At 33.3% G+C, this 18,266-nt stretch overlaps 1 protein-coding gene across 1 annotated transcript in view; it reads right to left on the reverse strand.

Moving 5' to 3' along the window:
• The window catches only part of Macrod2 (mono-ADP ribosylhydrolase 2), a 1,937,146-nt gene that overhangs the window by 1,449,552 nt on the left and 469,328 nt on the right, over nucleotides 1-18,266 (reverse strand). Inside the window, exon 4 of the mRNA XM_077800161.1 lies at nucleotides 13,765-13,794. Within this exon, the coding sequence (XP_077656287.1) occupies nucleotides 13,765-13,794 (30 nt within the window). The remainder of the gene's footprint in view (nucleotides 1-13,764; nucleotides 13,795-18,266) is intronic.

Here is an 18,266-nt window from a genome sequence, read left to right on the forward strand (position 1 = left end):
AACCAAGAGAGAGGAGAGAGAGAAAAAAAAGGCTTAGAAAAACTATATCTCTGACAGATCAAGCACTTGTCATTTCTTCACATTAGGTAGCTTATGGTCCTTTTCTTTTGTATAATGTACAGTAGTGTTAAAATAAAAATGCACAGTAGTATCATATCTTACCATTTTCCTATTGCTAGGTATAGAGTTTCCTTTAGTATGAAAATTATGAATGTAAATGGCTGCATATCAGTCCATCAAGGGAAAACATCAATTTATTTAACTAGTGCCCTACTATTCAACAGTCTTGTTGTGTTTTATTTTGTAGTATTAAAATAACGTTATAGAAGACAAGATGGGTCAATGAATGGATAAATAAATGACTACATGCACAGAAATGTGGTAAGAAAAGTATAATAAAAGTCAATTTAGCAAAGCTCTAAGCAACTCAGTGAGACTCTGTCTCATATTAAATATAACAAAGTGCTGGAGATGTGGCTCAGTGGTTAAGTGCCCCTGGGCTCAATCCCTGGTACCAAAAAAAAATCAATTATTCAAGTGTCAAGAAAAGTTATCCATTTTTCAATTCTATTTTTCAATTGGTCTGAGAATAGGATATTGAAATCTGCATCTATTATTACTGAATATTCTATTTCTTCTTTCAATTCTGTTTGTTTTGGTTTCATGATTTTAAGATTCTGTCATTAGGTGTGTGTGTGTGTGTGTGTGTGTTTGTAATTATTATATCTTTTTAATGAGTTGACCTTTTCATCATGAGTTATCTCTCATGGTGTCTACTAATATATATTGGCTTAAAGACTCCAACACTTTTATTATTACTATTTACATATTTTTTGGCCTTTTATTTTCAAAAAGTTTGGAGTCTTTGACTCTAATGTGTCTTCTAAGGAAAATGTATAATTTGATGTTACCATTTTTGAGTATTCATACCACCTCTACCTTCTGATTGGGATATTTACAATAGTCATATCTAGTGTAATTATTGATATGATTGTATTTGTATGTGCCATTTTACAATTGATTTTCTATATGTTCTCTATCTGCCCTCAGTCCTTCCTGTACAACCTTCTTTAGCATTAAATATCTTACTACATTATTTTAATTCCACCATTATTTATTATTTATTCTTCTTTATAGTGGAATAATATTTCATTGTGTATACATACCACATTTTCTTTATCCATTGATCTGTTGAAGGGCACCTAGTTTATTTCCATGGTTTATTTATTGTGAATTGAGCTGCTATAAACATTGATATGGATGCATCACTGTTTTTAAGTATGCTGATTTTCAGTGCTTTGGGGACATATAGACAAGTGAGATAACTGGATCAAATGGTGGATCCATTCAAAGTTTTCCAAGGACTCTCCTTACTGTTTTCCATAGTGGTTGCACCAATTTACAGTCCAACCAGCAATTTATGAATGTACCTTTTTATACCATATCCTCACCAACATTTATTGTTACTTGTATTCTTGATAATTGCCAGTCTGACTGGAGAGACTTGAAATCTCAGTGTGGTTTTAATTTGCATTTCTCTAATTGCTACAGATGTTGAATATTTTTCATATATTTGTTGACCAATCATATTTCTTCTTCTGTGAAGTGCCTGTTCAGTTCCTTAGCCCATTTATTTATTAGGATTTTTTTTGGTATCGAGTTTTTTGAGTTCATTATATACCCTGGAGATTAATACTTCATCTGAGGTACAGATGGCAAAGATTTTCTTCCATTGTATAGGCTTTGTCTTCACATTCTGTATTGTTTCCTTTGCTGTGAAGAAGCTTTTTAGTTTTATCCCACCCCATTTATTGATTTTTTTGTGTGAGTGTGTAGGGGGGTAGGAGTACTGGGAATTGAACTCAGGGGCATTCAACCACCTAGCCACATCCCCAGCCCTATTTTGTATTTTATTTAGAGACAGGGTCTCACTGAGTTGCTTAGCACCTAGCCATTGCTGATGCTGGCTTTGAACTCATGATTCTCCTGCCTCAACATCTTCAACATTATTTATTATTATTTATTTTATTATTTATTTATTATTCATTGTTATTACATTATTTATACTGCTGACCAATTTTGAGAATATTTTGGCCACTATCTCTTCATATATTTTTATTGTTTTCTCTCTGTTTAGGTCTCCTAGTACAAACAAGTTGGAATGCTGTTCTTCCCTGACAGCTCTATGAGGCTCTGTTCACTTTTCTTCAATCTTTCTTTCCTCTGTGTCCTTCAGACTAATTTATCTTTTTTTGAAATCTTTCATCTACCATTCAAATCCTCTCATGATCTTAGCATTTCATATATTTTACTTTCCAACTCCAGAATGTTATATTTTCTGTCTACTTTATTAGAATACCCATTCTATTAATTCATTGTTGTGATACTTTACTTTAGGTCTTTAAACATGTTCCCTTTAGTTACTTGAATACATTTACAATATCAGTAAAATATAAGGCTTGAATCATTTTATCTTAACCCAATATCTGAAACACTTAGAGATGATAATTTTTATTGAACGCTTTTTTTTTACTGCTGTAAAATACATACACATATGTACATACATGGCAGTAGAATGTATTTTGACACATCATACTTACATAGACTATAACTCCCCATTTTTGTGGTTGAACATGATGTGCAGTTACACTGGTCATGTAGCAGAATCTACATTCTGATAGGACAAAAAAATGTCACTGTGAAAACTTACTGACTCTGATGGGAACCACAACAGGGAGGATGGGAATGAGATTACTAAATAAAGATTTTCTGATGACAGAACAGGGTGGTTGTACTAACAAAGATGTAGAATTATTCCTTGTTTAATAAATTTGACTAGGGAATTACATTTTTCCCAGTTATACTAGATATAAAACCTGGAACTTTGCAAAAATCTGTTTGCTCTATGTCCTGAAAAGCTGACCCTATAAACCTGGACATCATAACACATTTGTAATTTGAATTTGCTCAGCTTCTAGGACATGGCAGAGTTATTGGATATTTAGGCAAGTGAGGGCTTTGTGCCCCTTGTATTTATTTCTGAGAGTTATTTTTTTAAAAAAAATTGCCAGAAATGACTCTATGATAGAAGCAGATGATACATTTTAGCTAAAAACTACTGATATATTGTGCATTTTTCAGACTTCCTACCTCTTTCTCCCAGCTGTTAGTAGCTGAGTCTACCAATGTTTTCCATGAATAAGTTTCACTCAACCCAACTCTCAAAACTGGTTTTGGAGAGTCAGGTACAAAAAGAGGCCTCAACTCTTGAACCTGGAGTTTGACTTGGTCACCTGGGGTCTGGATACTAAATACAATAGGCTCCAGACTGTTGCCCAATTCTTCCTTGATGAGAGAACTGGTCTTCCTGATACCCTCCAAGATAGCACCACTTGTTCCTTCTGTGCTCAATACCTTCTATTTGGTTTCTCTATCATTGCTTCCTTTTCCAGGTCTGGTTACCAGCTGAGCATAAAATCTGTGGACTATCAGTTTTGATCGTGTTCCTCCCTGGTACCAAGTATGGACCTGAGCAGGGAAATGCTGCTCTTTCTTATTCCTCTTCATGTACCCAGAGCTCACACAGTGCTGCCCTATAGTCAGTGTTAAGAATTCCTTCTCCTGGTCTGATAATGCTGCATGAAGTTGAAATACTGCATACTAAAGTGCATAATTACTTTGTTCTCTAGCTATTTAAATGCTTGAAAGAATAATCTCATAGCATATTTCTATGTAAAATCCTTGGGCTCATTTGCAGATAATTAATATAGAGTTATATATATTAGATATTAGAGCTATATTATATTAGATATTAGAGAAACACTCCTCTACTACACACCGATATTTAAATTTCTGTTATCCAACAATTCTGGTTATTCCCTTTATTTGGACATAGAATCCCATATTGTGCAATTATCCAGCACCTTTTATCTTTCAGGTTTAGGCCATAATAATAATAGTAGTAATTGCAGTAACAACCATTTATCTAACATTTTGTATTTGAAAAACACTTTACAATGAATAATTAGTTTTTCCAAGCTGATAAAGCAGTTAGTCATCATTATAATCATCTTTCCAGAGATGGAAACTAGTATGCAAAATAATGAATCTGTCATAACCCATAAAAAATGACTTTTGGCCAAAGACAGAGCTATAGTGAAAAGAAATAATGTAAACCAGGAGACCTTCTCAGTGGTGCTCTCTGTAGTTTGACAATACCTGTGACTGAACTCCCAGAATCTTCTTGGATTTGTTATAATTGATAAGGGCCAGATTCATTCTTCCCAATACCTACTGTGTTTCTCCAGTTTGGGGGTAAATGAAGGCAGTTCCAAAGAATGGAAAAAGATTCTTAACAGTACCAAACCTGAGAAGATTATAAAAGTGGATCCTAAAGAAATTTTACCACTGTCAATTACTATGGAGCCACATTACATACAATAAAGAAAACTATAGTCTACCATAAAATGAAGGATTATAATCTAGTGATACCAGATTACAATAAAATTAACTGCACTATTTTGTTAGAACTTGTTTTTACTACTGTGCACTCAAGGTCATATTCAGAAACTCTTCAGAAATAAGAAATAAATATTTAAAACAGAAATTCAACAAACCTCTCTTTTTCATAGTTTTGAAAAGATTTTACACTTAATAGATAACCTACACGAACATTATGCTATAGCTATTAAATAATTAGGAAAACATATAGACACATCTGGTACCTGTTAGAATACTTCCTAATTTTAAACCATTTGTTTTTAAATATGAATCTGTATTTCCAAGCATTTAAGTCACATGAAGCTAGTCAAACATTTTTGTAGAATTTATAAAACTACTGATTTTTACAAGGAATTTTTATATCTGAAAAGAGGACTTACATTTTATTTTATATTTTTGCAATTTTTAATTCCTATCTTTGAGCATGATTTACTAATCTAAACACTTTCTGAAGGAATGACTTAACCTTTAGGTTTTTTTTAAAAAAATGTTAACTATGAAACAAATATACAAAAATAATATAAAGCAATATTTACCAATTATAAAACTAATTTAAAATGAAAATTCTAAAATTAAGAAGCAAAACAGAAATAGATAAATGAGTACCCAGTTGAGGGAATAAACACACACAATTTTTTATAAAACTGAAAAAGAATGGAAACCTATACTAAAATAAAACATATATGTATATACTTATATGTATATAAGTACTACGGTGTCAATGAAAAATCCCTTCTACTATGTAGAAGTCAAATTATTAATAAATTAAAATCAAACTGTCAAGAAAGCTGTAACTGATTAAATATCTGATAACATGAATAAAACAACTATCTCCATGACATCTATGGAATACAAATTCTCTGTATTTCATTTCCCCATCTCTACAAACATATTGTTCTCTGTATTTCCCATGTAAAGAAAGTATATTTAAAGAAAATTATGAGGTTGTGGCTATATAAACCCTTCAAACACAAAATGTAATACAATGAATAAGTAATTACTGTACAAATATGCATATGGTCCTCAGGTCACCTTCTATAAACATATTTTAAAGTTTGGGTTTTTTTTTTTCATTTAGAAATCACTCAAAGATAAAGAGATTAACTTTCCAAAGCAAATGAGACAAAACCAAAATATCCAAACATGCTGAGAATCCTAAACGAAAGACAGTAACAGCTCAAAGTTATAAAATATTTTATTCACCATCTGAAAGCAGCCAGCATTTTCCAGATGAATGAGAAATCCCCTGGCCTCAGGAAATTTATGCCCTAATTGGAGAACATACCCTTCTAGTATGAATCAGTTCTGGCTACAATGAAAAAGGACATCTTATCTACACAGGGGTGCCACCTCAATAGGGTTTTTAGATGGGGAATTTCACTTGGGAAGGGGAGTGGGTACACAGAGCAAACATGATGAACTATCTTAAAATTTAACTTCAGGGGCTGGGGATGTGGCTCAAGCAGTAGCGCGCTCGCCTGGCATGCACAGAGCGCTGGGTTCGATCCTTAGCACCACATAAAAATAAAATAAAGATGTTGTGTCCACTGAAAACTAAAAACTAATAATAAGTTAACTTCAGGATAGAGGGCTCATATAAACCAAAGTTAGAGAGGGAATAAACAAGGCATGTCCTTGAAATGTCTATGACAATTAAGGCAGATTGGCTTGGATTTTGGACACCCCATGACCCCAACTTCCTCCAGCACTAAAGACACCTGGAAGGCTCACTGACAAATGGCAGGCAATAGTAGAGCACCCAGGGCAAGGTCAAACTTCTAAGAATATGTGGAATGAGAAGAAAAACTAGAAATTTAGCTATTTTAGGTAGCTTCTGAGATGGCTATGAGACTGATATGCAGGTGAGGGAATCAGAGAAAAAGGCAAGGCAGGGAGGTTGAATTGGCGATGACCACCAGACTGCCCAGGTGGCCCCAATGGAGTTTGCTGCACCAGCACCAGTTTCCATCTTCAGCCGTGTCCTGACACTTTTACCCCACTTTAAGTGGCATTCCTAGACTGTTATAGGAAACTGCTTAGCCAAGTTCTGCATGTGACAGAAAAATAGTGAGGAGGCTGGCTAAGGCACAGCAAAATATCTACTCAAAGAGTAGGAAATACATCTGACTGAGTCCTTTCCTTCTGCTCCTTGAAATATGCTACTCATCTTCAAGAATGCTCCTCTTCTGGGAAGGCTTCCCTGAACACTCCAAGATATCCTTGCCTCTGTTTAATTTTTCTAGTATGAAGTACCTCTTTTGGTTTTTGATACTTCGTGTGTAGATTAATACTTACACCTCTGGTTACACCAAGTTCTAAGACTCTTTGCTACCTCAACGTCAAGACCGATTACACAAGAGCTAGGAGGGAAGACGGGAGGTAGGAGAAAAGAACAAAGGTAGGTTGGTTGATTGTCAGAGCTGTCCTGGCTGGTCTCTGCATCCCCACTTCCCTCTCCTTCCTCACATCTGTGTCTCCTGATCTTCCTTTGCAGACCAAACTACCTGCAGTGCCCAGGATTAATCCCACCTGAGGCAGGCAAGATTAAAACCTTATTTTCCGTAATTTAGCAGCAGATCCCTTCCTGCAGTTCCTGCTCCCTGCTTGAGCAAAAAGACCATAGGTCCTGGGTTCTTCTTGCCATGTTGCTCTTTCAGGCCTGAGAGACCATTGTTATTCCCCAGGCCCATGGCTAGGACCCCTCTACCAGCTGAGCATAAGCCAGTTGGTTAACTCACTACCAGCTATGCTTGACCAACTCTCCTAAGGGGCAAGCCCCCACACTGTCACCCCTGTTAAGTTTTCTTAGTCCCTCACTACTGGGTATTATCCTAGATTACCCCAGCATTCCTGAGACCTGGCCACATGTGGAGGCTTAACAAGAGTAAAACACAGGATCACTGTAGGGACTTTGAGCAATGGAATGATATATGCCCAGGAAAAACCATTGTGCATGTGGAGGGGGAGAGGGTGCTCCATTGTGCATGTGAATATTTAAGAAGTAATTTACACAAACTTTCTCTTTAAACACATTCAAAAGCCGTTTAAATTTATGTTTCCCTTCATGTTACCAATTCTGGGTAGTAACTTAGATTTTTGTGAAAAGGGTACTTTTCAAAAACACTGTTCTACCTTCTAAAGAAGGGTTTCGATTGGTGCTAAGGTATTATTTTAATTCAGATCCATGCCAGGAGAATCTTTGGAACACTTGAGAGAATGTAGGAATTATAATTGCTCTGACAATTCAGCTGAGCAGGAATCATGACTGGCCACAGTGAAAAGGTAGCATTTATTGCCACACTGATAATCAATACCTACCCAAGTAGTTAGGCAATATTTGTTGAATGAATGAATGATGAATGTGTACACATACACATATCTGTAGAAGTAGATGTTGAGTGGGTGGAGAAACACTGACAATATCTATAGTGTGACAGCAAATAGATTATGATTTCACTCCCCTTCAAGCATGCATTTTGCTGCCTCACACAAACTATATTAATGTATGAATAGATATCAGTAAAAACAAGCATTAGGAATTCTCTCTGCAAGTACAATTGTCCAGAGGAGTCACTTCTGACCTGAGATCGCTTAACTGCTTCCGTCGTCCCTCCCTTTCCATTACTGATTACCTCTTGTGCACAGGACAGCAAAAACTTTCTGAGGAGATGAGGGTCCATTGGTATATGTCCTGCTTTCATTTTAGAGAAATGGCTTTCCATATATTCCATCTAAGGTTGAGAGTTCATTTTCATTTAGCAGTACTCACTGTATTCCTTTACACTTACAATTGTAAAAATTAATCTGCCACAGTATCACCTTAGGGATAAGGTATAGAAATACAGTATTGATACAAATATATGTTTCATATAGATAGGGTTTTTATTGATTCTTTGTAGATTATATAGGTTTTTATTGCATATGTGTATGTATTTATTTTTGTTATTTTAGATATACATGACAGAAGAATATATTTTGACATATATATGTATAAGTATACATATATACGGTTAAAATGGTAATCATAAAAAATCATGTGTACAAAAAGCCAGTGTTAATTTGCATGCTGTTAGGAACTGTCACTTTAAATGTATAACATTATGCCTCCTGCTTTGACAGATTAGAGGAAGGAGCATATCCCATGAACAATTGTTCTACTTAGGTTCAGTCAGCAGATTCTGGTTTTATACTACCTATTGCATAAATAAAAGATTAAAAAATCATCTAAAGTAAGAGTTTGTAAATTTTCTTCCTGTTATTCAATGATCTGAAAGGAATTGAGGAATTCCCTCTTTAAATATTTTTCCCCTAATTTGCTTCTTTATATAATTTAGGGATTTCTAGAATGATTTCTTTATTATATATTCAAAAAAGTACAATCTTCACAGGACATCGTGCATGTAAAACATCCTTATTATAGATCGTGAACATGCATTTAAAATGCAATGTTTTCTAAAACTAAACCTCAAATACACACAAAAAGGTATATGAATCTGGACAGCAATCCAAATGTGCCAAAGACCATGCCATTGCATGTACTTTCAAATTATCAATAGAAATGAGACTTGTAAAAATAGAACAAAGGAAAGCACCACCACATCTCAACTGCATGTTTTCTGGTCCTCTCATTCATTTTTCCTTGAGTCAACAGAGTTCCCTGACTTTCTATGGAAAAGGTAAGACTGAAGAGCAGAGATATATTAAAATTCACAGAGCAAAGACAAAGAGCCCTGGAGTGGGAGTCAGGAAAACTGTCTTCTCATTCAAACACTGCCCTTCATAAGCTGTGTTATCTTAAAGAATACCAAAATATCCTTAAGTCCTCAATCACTAAAATAATCCTACTTATAATAAATAACAATGCTGTGGCAAAGAGAGCACTGTGTATTTACCTTCTTAAACTCATACATGCATGAAAATCAGTTTCAGTTCCTGATCACCCTTTACCTTACCCCTTTTCCCTCGCATACTCCCCCTTCCATTGTCTCTCCTCTACTCTACTAGACTTCCTTTTGCTCATCTATTAATTTGTATATTGGTTCTTTATGTAATATTATCGTTCCCTCCACCTTTCCTTTTTTTTTTTTTTTACTCTGGCTTTCACATGAGAGAAAAAATTCAACCTTTGAGTTTCTGAGTTTGGCTCATTTCACCTAGCATGATATTTCCATTTCCATCCATTTACTAGCAAATGCCATATTTTCATCCTTTTTAATGGCCAAGTAGAACTCCATCATATATACCACAATTTATTAATCCATTTTGTATATGTATATGTGTCACAATTTCTTAATCCATTCATTTATTGATGGGCATCTGGGTTGACTCTATAATTTAGCTATTGTGACTTGTGCTGCTATAAATATTGATGTGGCTGTGTTGTTATAGGGCAGATTTTAGATCTTTGGGGGAAATACCCAGGAGTGGGATAAAAGGGTCATATAGTGGTTCCATCCCTAGTTTTTTGATGAATCTCTATAGTGCTTTCCAGAGTGGTTGTTCTAGCCTACAGTCCCACCAACAAGGTACAAGTGTTCCTTTCTCGCCACAACCTCACTAGCATGTATTGTTGTTTTTTATTCTTGATCATTGCCATTCTGACTGGATTGAGATTAATCTTAGTGTAGTTTTGACTTGTATCTCCCTGGTCGACTGGGATGTTGAACATATTTTCATGTATTTGTTGGCCTTCTGTGTTTCTTCTTTTGAGAAATTTCTGTTTAATTTTTTTGCCCATTTATTAATTGGTTATCTGTTGTTATGGTGGTAGTAATGGTATTAAGTTTTTTGAGTTCTTTGTATATTTCTGGATATTAATCCCCTAATAGAGGGAGGGGTACCTGGCCAAGATTTTCCCCTGTTCTGTAGGCTCTCTCAGCATCACGCTCTTAATTATTTCCTTTGCTGTGCAGAAGCTGTTCAGTTTAAAGACATTTCACTTATTGATTCTTGGTTTCATTTCTTGCACTTTGGGGGTCTTGTTAAGGAAGTCGGTGTTAGCACCTACATGATGGAGTGTTGACCCTATGTTTTCTTCCAGCGGTTGTAAAGTTTCTAGTATAATTCCTAAGTCTTTGATCCATTTCAATTTGAGTTTTGTGCAGGTGAGAGATAGGGGTCTAATTTCATTTTTCTACAGATAGCTATCCAATGTTCCCAGCACCAGTAGTTAAAAAGGCTGTCTCTTCTCTAAGATTTATTTTAGTATCTTTACCAAATATTAGACAGCTATAGGTTTATGGATTTGCCTCTGTGTCTTCTATTCCATTCTATTGATCTTCATGTCAATTTTGATTCCAGTACATGCTGTTTTTATTACTAAAGCTCTATAGTATAATTTCAGATCATGTATTGTGATGCCACCTAATTCACTTATCTTGCTTAGTATTGCTTTGGCTATTCTGGGGCTCTTATTTTTCCAAATGAATTTAATAATTATTTGTTTTAGTTATTTTTCTAATTCTGTGAAGAATATCTTTTTTTTCATGAGGATCTTTCTTAGAGTAAAAAACTACATTGCAGGGATGACTATGAAATTTCAGGGAAATCTGCTTAAAGAAACTGACTCACCTTTGGTAGCACACTTTACTATATTTTGCATTTTCTGCTCTTCCTAACCTGAACTATATTTATGATGGCTAGAGTGCCAGCAGCCTTCATGAACCCTGAAGTATGGAAGCTACCTACTAGGAGGGAAGAGCAGAAAAGAGCTTGAGTCCTTGATGATGCCACGAAATTACGGCAGAACCAGTCTAGTCTATGTCTGCCATACTTTTACAAATATTTAAAAATATATTTCTGTCTTCTTCAAGCTACAATATTTTGGGTTTTGTTTCCATTATGAGAAGCTAATGTAGTTTTAAGTAATATATAAAGTCATTTTTTGGAAATAGTCAAAAATAATGAATGAAATGTGTTGCTAATTTGTCTGCTGTTATAACTTGATTAATATATTTATGTAGACTCAATTTCAACTTTCTTTATGCCAGTAAGAGTGTTATTCAGGTTTCATAAAATATTAATATGTCTTATAAGAAAATTATCACTATGGGCAATTTATTTTAGTAATGTTTTCTTCATATATTATGATTTAAAAGGAAAAAATTACTGGGAATCTAACTCCTAAGGAAAATTTTTCTTTTTAATTCCCCAAGAATAAAATAAGATATATATGGAAAATCCTGTAGATTTATATATTGTAAAATAATTCCGGGTAGAAGAAAAGAAATACATTTACTAATCCCTTACTTATTCTACTACATACCAGAAAGGTTTGCTTAATCTCCATAATAGGCATTTTAGGTAGTTAGTATTGCTCTCATTTTTTAAAGTACAGGCTCATGGATACTAAGTTAACTTTTATCATCTTCACATAAAAATTCTAACTTTAAATCCCATATTCTTTTCATAATACTTTACTATAGAACATACACAGATATGTGATAATATGAAGACACTTTAATCATAGTTTAAACTATTTTCTATTATTACTTTTTATTTTTTAATTAATTAATTAATTCTTACATACATCACAATAGAGGAGTGCATTACATTCATATTTTTTTGCATTGCAATTCTTAATACACCTTTATACCACAATTTATCAAATCTCTGTTTGTATATAAGGTATGTTGACACCAAATCCACATCTTCATACATGAATTTTGTATAATGATGACCATCACCTTCCACTATCCTTGCTATTCCTATTCTCCCTCCTTTTTCCTCCCACCCCTATTCCTTATCTAGAGGTAATCTTCCTCCCTTGCTCTCCCTCTCAACCCCATTTTGAGTCAACACCCTTATATCAGAGAAGACATTTGGCATTTGTTTTTTTGGGATTAGCTAACTTCACTTAGCATAATCTTCTCTACTGCCATCCATTTCCTTGCAAATGCCATGTTCTTATTATTTTTTTGTGCTGTATAATATTCCATTGCGTATAAATGCCACATTTTTTTTATCCATTCATCCACTGAAGGACATCTAGGTTAGCTCCACAGTTTAGCTATTGTGAATTGTGCTGCTATAAACATTGATGTGGCTGTTTCCCTGTAGTACACTGTTTTTAGGTCCTTTGGGTATAGTCCAAGAAGAGGAATAGCTGGGTCAAATGGTGGTTCTAGTCCCAGATTTCCAAGGAATCCATATTGCTTTCCATATTGGCTGCACTAATTTGCAGTCCCACCAGCAGTGAATAAATGTACCTTTTTACCTGCATCCTCACCAACACTTGCTGTTATTTGTCTTCATACCTTTTAAAAAATCTATTGATTTTACATAGGAGAAATAATTAAATTTTAATCCTCCAATAAAAATTACATTGAAGCTTTCTGTTTAAGGCCAGAATTTTTTTGAAAGTTTTTCAGTGGTAGGTACCACTGAATTCAGGTTCAACCCTGAACATGAACAGAGAAAGCAAGAGCAAAACAGGGAGAGAGAGAGAGAGAGAGAGAGAGAGAGAGAGAGAGAGAGAGAGGGGAGGGAGAGGGAGAGAGAGGTCCAAACTATTTATATATGAAAACTATTTATATATGAAAAGGACCCAATTTTTAAAATATAATTTTATATTATTATTTTTTATATATTTATATTGTTACATATATATATATATGTAAATATATATATGACATAGTAGGGGATAAAATTATATAAATTTATGTATTGGAGCTATGAAAACCTTCATATTCCTAACCTAGAAATGAAAATACAATTACTTATAAAATTTTTGTATCAAAAAATTCCCAGGACAAGAATCCCTTCCTCCTCTCACTTTTATCACTTTCTCTTTTTCCTCTAAATAAGCATGAAAATAAAGCTTTTTTTTATTTTTCAAAGTAATTAGATGATATATTAAGCTCTCAGAAACAAAGTCATGAAAAGCAAAAGAAAGTCAATATGATGAAAAAAGAAACAAGTCTCCAAATTTACCATTGTTTTAGAATACATATTAGAAGTGACTCTGTCATCTACTATGAATGTGTTCATGTCAATAGACTATAGCTTTTATACTGCATGCCAAAGGTAGAATTACAAAGTTTAACAAGAAGAAAAATTGTCTCCCTCACATTTTAAGTTAGTTCAAATAATGTTAAGGCCAACTGAAGCTATTTCTATAATGAACTATTTTCTGTAATAGTACTATCTTTGTAGTTGACAATTACAGCAAAATTAACTTTCTTTAAAATATCACAGAACTTACTAAACATCTTATCATTGGTATAATAAAAAGATATTTTAAATTAAATGATAGTCAGGACTTACCACCACCTCCTCCAAGAAGACTGGCATTTGCTGTTTAAAACAAAACAAAATACATTTAAAATAGATATAAATATAATATGTATGTACTTATATACAAAATATCATATGCCACACTAGTTCAAGAAAAAGCTAGTCATTGTCATGTGTCTTAGAAAAATACATAAACACAAAATATGTACTTTCATATAAAGACAGTAAAACTAAGAATTAAAATATTTCACTATTTTGCCTCTTTTTCATCTTCAAAGGGCTATTTTTATAATGCACTTCCTTCTAATAAAATTAAGTACACACTGAGATACTTTTATTCTTCATCTGTATCTAAATTAATCTTCTGAGTTTTCCATTTTATCAAGTAGAGATAGTACAACATTATTTAGGCAATTTCAGTGGTTTCAAAGGACAATGTAACAAGAAAGTGTAATGATATTTTACATTAATTTAACACAATCAAACGAATCTCAAGGCATTCTTCAGTAAGAAATAAAGTTAAATAGTAACACGTTCATTACTTTTTGTATATTTTTTTTTACCTGGAGAAAATGAATATTAAAAATTTTGTTCAATTTCTCACCCATTTATACATTCATTCATTCCGCATATTTATATATGCCAAATAAGCAAAAGAAAAATTCCATTTGGATTTCATTTAAGAGTTAAATTTTTGGCAAGTTTCATTGCAAGTTTTTACTGCAGTATTAGACAACATTATGCCTAAACATTATAACCAGAAAACGTACTTCAATACAAATTGTACTATGTATGCTTTATTCCACGGAATTCTTGTGTATCACAGGCATTATTTCATGCAATTAGAAAAAAAAAAGTCCTGCATTATTATTAGGAAAGTAGGTTGCAATCACCATCCCCTTTTTGTGGAGAAAACTGAGTTAACAAAAGATTAAATAAATCATTTAGGAAAGAGGAGTGAAAGTCTTTTACTTAAATTTTCGTGTGCTTTCCACAGACCATGCATGGCCATAATTGAGGAGGAGTAAATATCCACGTTAATGATCCAATAAATAGATACTGGATCATGTGAAGAACAAATGCCCATGTTCATAGCTCCATGAGGTTAACTATGTGATGGCTTGCTGACTATTATAACACTAAAGAGAATATCATAAAAATGCATGGAGGGCAAATGCCCTTGAAGATCTTTTTAATATGTCAATATTAGAACATATGAATTTATCTCCTATGGTCTTCCAAGTACAGGGTTGTCTAGTTGCTGCTCGTTCCTTCCCCTTAGTGTTTTTGTCTCCAACAAGGACAGTAGCACTGCCATTAATCAGAAAAATTCACTTCTGATGTCATAAAATCATGTGCCATCCTATCACCCAGGTCTCCAAATCCCTCTGCCTTCACAATGAAAGTGTGTAGTATTTACACAAACATTAGCCAGAATTTGACATCCTGTTGCAAATCTGGCTTTGTAACTGCTGAAGTGCTAGTCTGCTGAAGCAGCTCATTGGCAGATATTGAGAATTCCGATTTGTTTCAGACCCTTTGGTGGATGAAGGAAATTTCATAATCAAGGCATGTCTCATAATCAAGGCTAATCCAAACATTTTCTAAAATCATAGCTACATGCATTTATAAAACCACATGGTATTTCACACACCTGCTGATTTTTTATTTTCATATTTGATGGATAACTACTTCCCTAACTATGGGTTTTCCAGATCCCCGAGGCTCCATCTGTTGCCTTCCAATATTCACATATTCATTCATAAGAAAAAACATATTTTCAGTAACAAACAAAAATACGTAGTAGCTCTTCACTCAAAGTATCACGCCCAGAAGCACAATAACACAATATAGTCTATTTTCATCCTATGTTTTCTTTAATAAAGGTGGAGTTTCTCTGAGTTGAGAGCACAGCCCAAGACCCATCTGTTTAACCAGGCACTTGTCCAATGGATGTGGGTGGATGAGTGGGAATAGGTGTGGGAACTAGAATTCCAGTCCTGGCCAACTATCAAGTCAGTTTATGTCAAATGTATGTTCATGTCTAGATAAGCCTATCTGTAAATTTTAAAATTTCCATAGAACTATTTTTTTTAATCATGGCATTCCATCCACATGGTACACAATCACTTAAGAAATTTCATGTTCATTACCACTGATGCAACAAAATCTTTATCTAAGATGCCCAATCATATTTAGAGCTGTTTCAATAATTAGAATCCTAACAATAATTTGTTCAAAGAAACCATCAAATATAAATCTATTTTATCAATTTCTATTCTCTACATTTTTTAAAAATTTGACTATATTAGCTAACTAACAGTCAAGGTAATTTTTTTTGTAAAAATGACAAAAATAGGCAATAAGAGTAAAAAAGAGTGAAGTTTATTGTAACTTCAAATATTACTTTGTTTCCACAAAGCACAACAATAAGTGATTATTGGTCAAATGAATTAATATGTCTTTAATTTTATGGTAGTGAAAATGACTTCTGTGTATCTATAATTAATTTTCATTTAATTTCTACTTAATTATTTCTAATAAATTGAGATATTTCCAGATCAGATTTTAAGTTCCCTGAAGACAAGGTATAAGTTTAACATCAGTTCAGTCTACATCTAATAAATTCTTAATATATTTATAAATATGATATAATTGGTGGTTTTAGCCAATTCTTTTTTATGTAAAAGATACTTATTTACTGAAGTGTATGAAAAGGGAAAACTTTGGATTTTTATGCATAAGAGTATTTTTAAAATTTTGAAGTTTATTCTAGGTGCTTAGTGATTAAGAATGTATGAAATATATTTATGTCCCTATGTAAATTTCTTGCTAGAGAAATAATGAACATGCTTTGTGTTATTCCCAGAGTTTAACAGACAAAGGCAGAGGAGCAAAGAAAGAAATAAAACCGGAAATTTCTGAGCATAATGCCACGGCTTCTGAAATGAGATTTTAAAATCTCTTCTCTGAGCATGCTTATTAACCAACAATTTTGAATTCATATTCTCTGAAATAAAATGCCCCTGTAATTACCAGAAGGATAAAATCAAGTTAAAGTAATTGTCTCAAAAATTGATTCAATGCAAAAATTAAAACAAGCCATTGCAAGTTAGTGAATATGGGTATTGTTTTCCCTCCCTCTGCCCAAAGTAACTTAACTCAATGAGACAAATTTCACTATTGATACAATGAAAACAACACTGAATGTAAAATAAGAAAAAGGTAATCTGAAGCTAATCTCATAGAGGTAAATATGGAAAATTTATCCAATACACTAAACAAATGCTTAAATTTAAAAGCTTATGTGGATTTTTTCTTTCATTTAAACCCAGCTTTAAATGTTTTAATTAAAATAGTCAAGTTTCTATAGGCATAAATATTTACAGTTAAGCCTAAAATATCTAAATATAATGTAGGAAGCTCTTTTTTTGACATAATTAGCATAAATAAAAAAAAATTGTGACAATTGCCAATGGCATATTATTTTGTTTTTCTCAAAATACAGATGAAATGTTACACTACCTTTTTTTTCTAAAATAATCTTAAATGACCCTCTACATATGTATTTTCTTTAGAATAAGATTATTTAAAAATTAAAAATAAAAAGAAAGTACAAAAATAGATCATATCAAATTGTGGATCAAAATCATGAAAAATAAAATTATCATATACTACAAATAATCATACCCTACTAGAAATTCCTAAATGGAATGCAACATAATATCAATAACGCAAGACAAAACTATAATGTGCCCTTCTAGAACAAAATTATATACAGAGAGCCATGTGACCTATATGTTAATTCTACTTTGGTTGCTATATAGCTTGGTGATTTGGGCATGACATCTTTAATGGTCTTATTTATCTCCTTCCACCAGAAAATGCAGAATCAATCGGTAATTGCAAACAGGTTTCAAACAATTCTGATTTGTTCATTAGCAGAAACTACTCTAATTTGAGAAAAATTCTGAGGCACAATCTATACTCAGTAGAAAAGAGCAGCATGATCAATTAATAATGTGAATCATGGTGAGGGCGGGCTAGGGAATATTAAAATGGCAGCACATTTCCATATATTTGGGTCTCTGGATCAGATGGCTTTTCTCAGGATTGACAGTTTTTGAGGCAAATGAAATTCTATTCAATAATCTTAAAAAGAAAACTGCTAACATATGATGTGCCAGCACTGTTCTTTGACATTCTTACGTTTCTTCAGTTCATGTGTCTGAAATAATCCAGTGTAAAATAATCTAGAGCTGAGAGACTATGAGTCAAACTGGCTTGATAGATGTTTGAAATAACTTTTTATTCTACTTGCCCTGTAATGTCTGTTATCTCCACAGTAATTATTTGTCTTCCCACTTTGTTTCCGCTTCACCCAAGACTATCTTGTCAAACAAGCAACAGTCTGAGAAACTAGTCTTTAAACATCGATTAAAACTGTTTGTGCAGAGCTTTTGTTTGCATTCCATCATAATAAATGAAATTATACTTGCTTTCATACCACCAGAATTCTGACCACTTAGCTC

This window comes from Urocitellus parryii, chromosome 6 (assembly GCF_045843805.1).
Source record: "Urocitellus parryii isolate mUroPar1 chromosome 6, mUroPar1.hap1, whole genome shotgun sequence".
Lineage (NCBI taxonomy): Eukaryota > Metazoa > Chordata > Mammalia > Rodentia > Sciuridae > Urocitellus > Urocitellus parryii.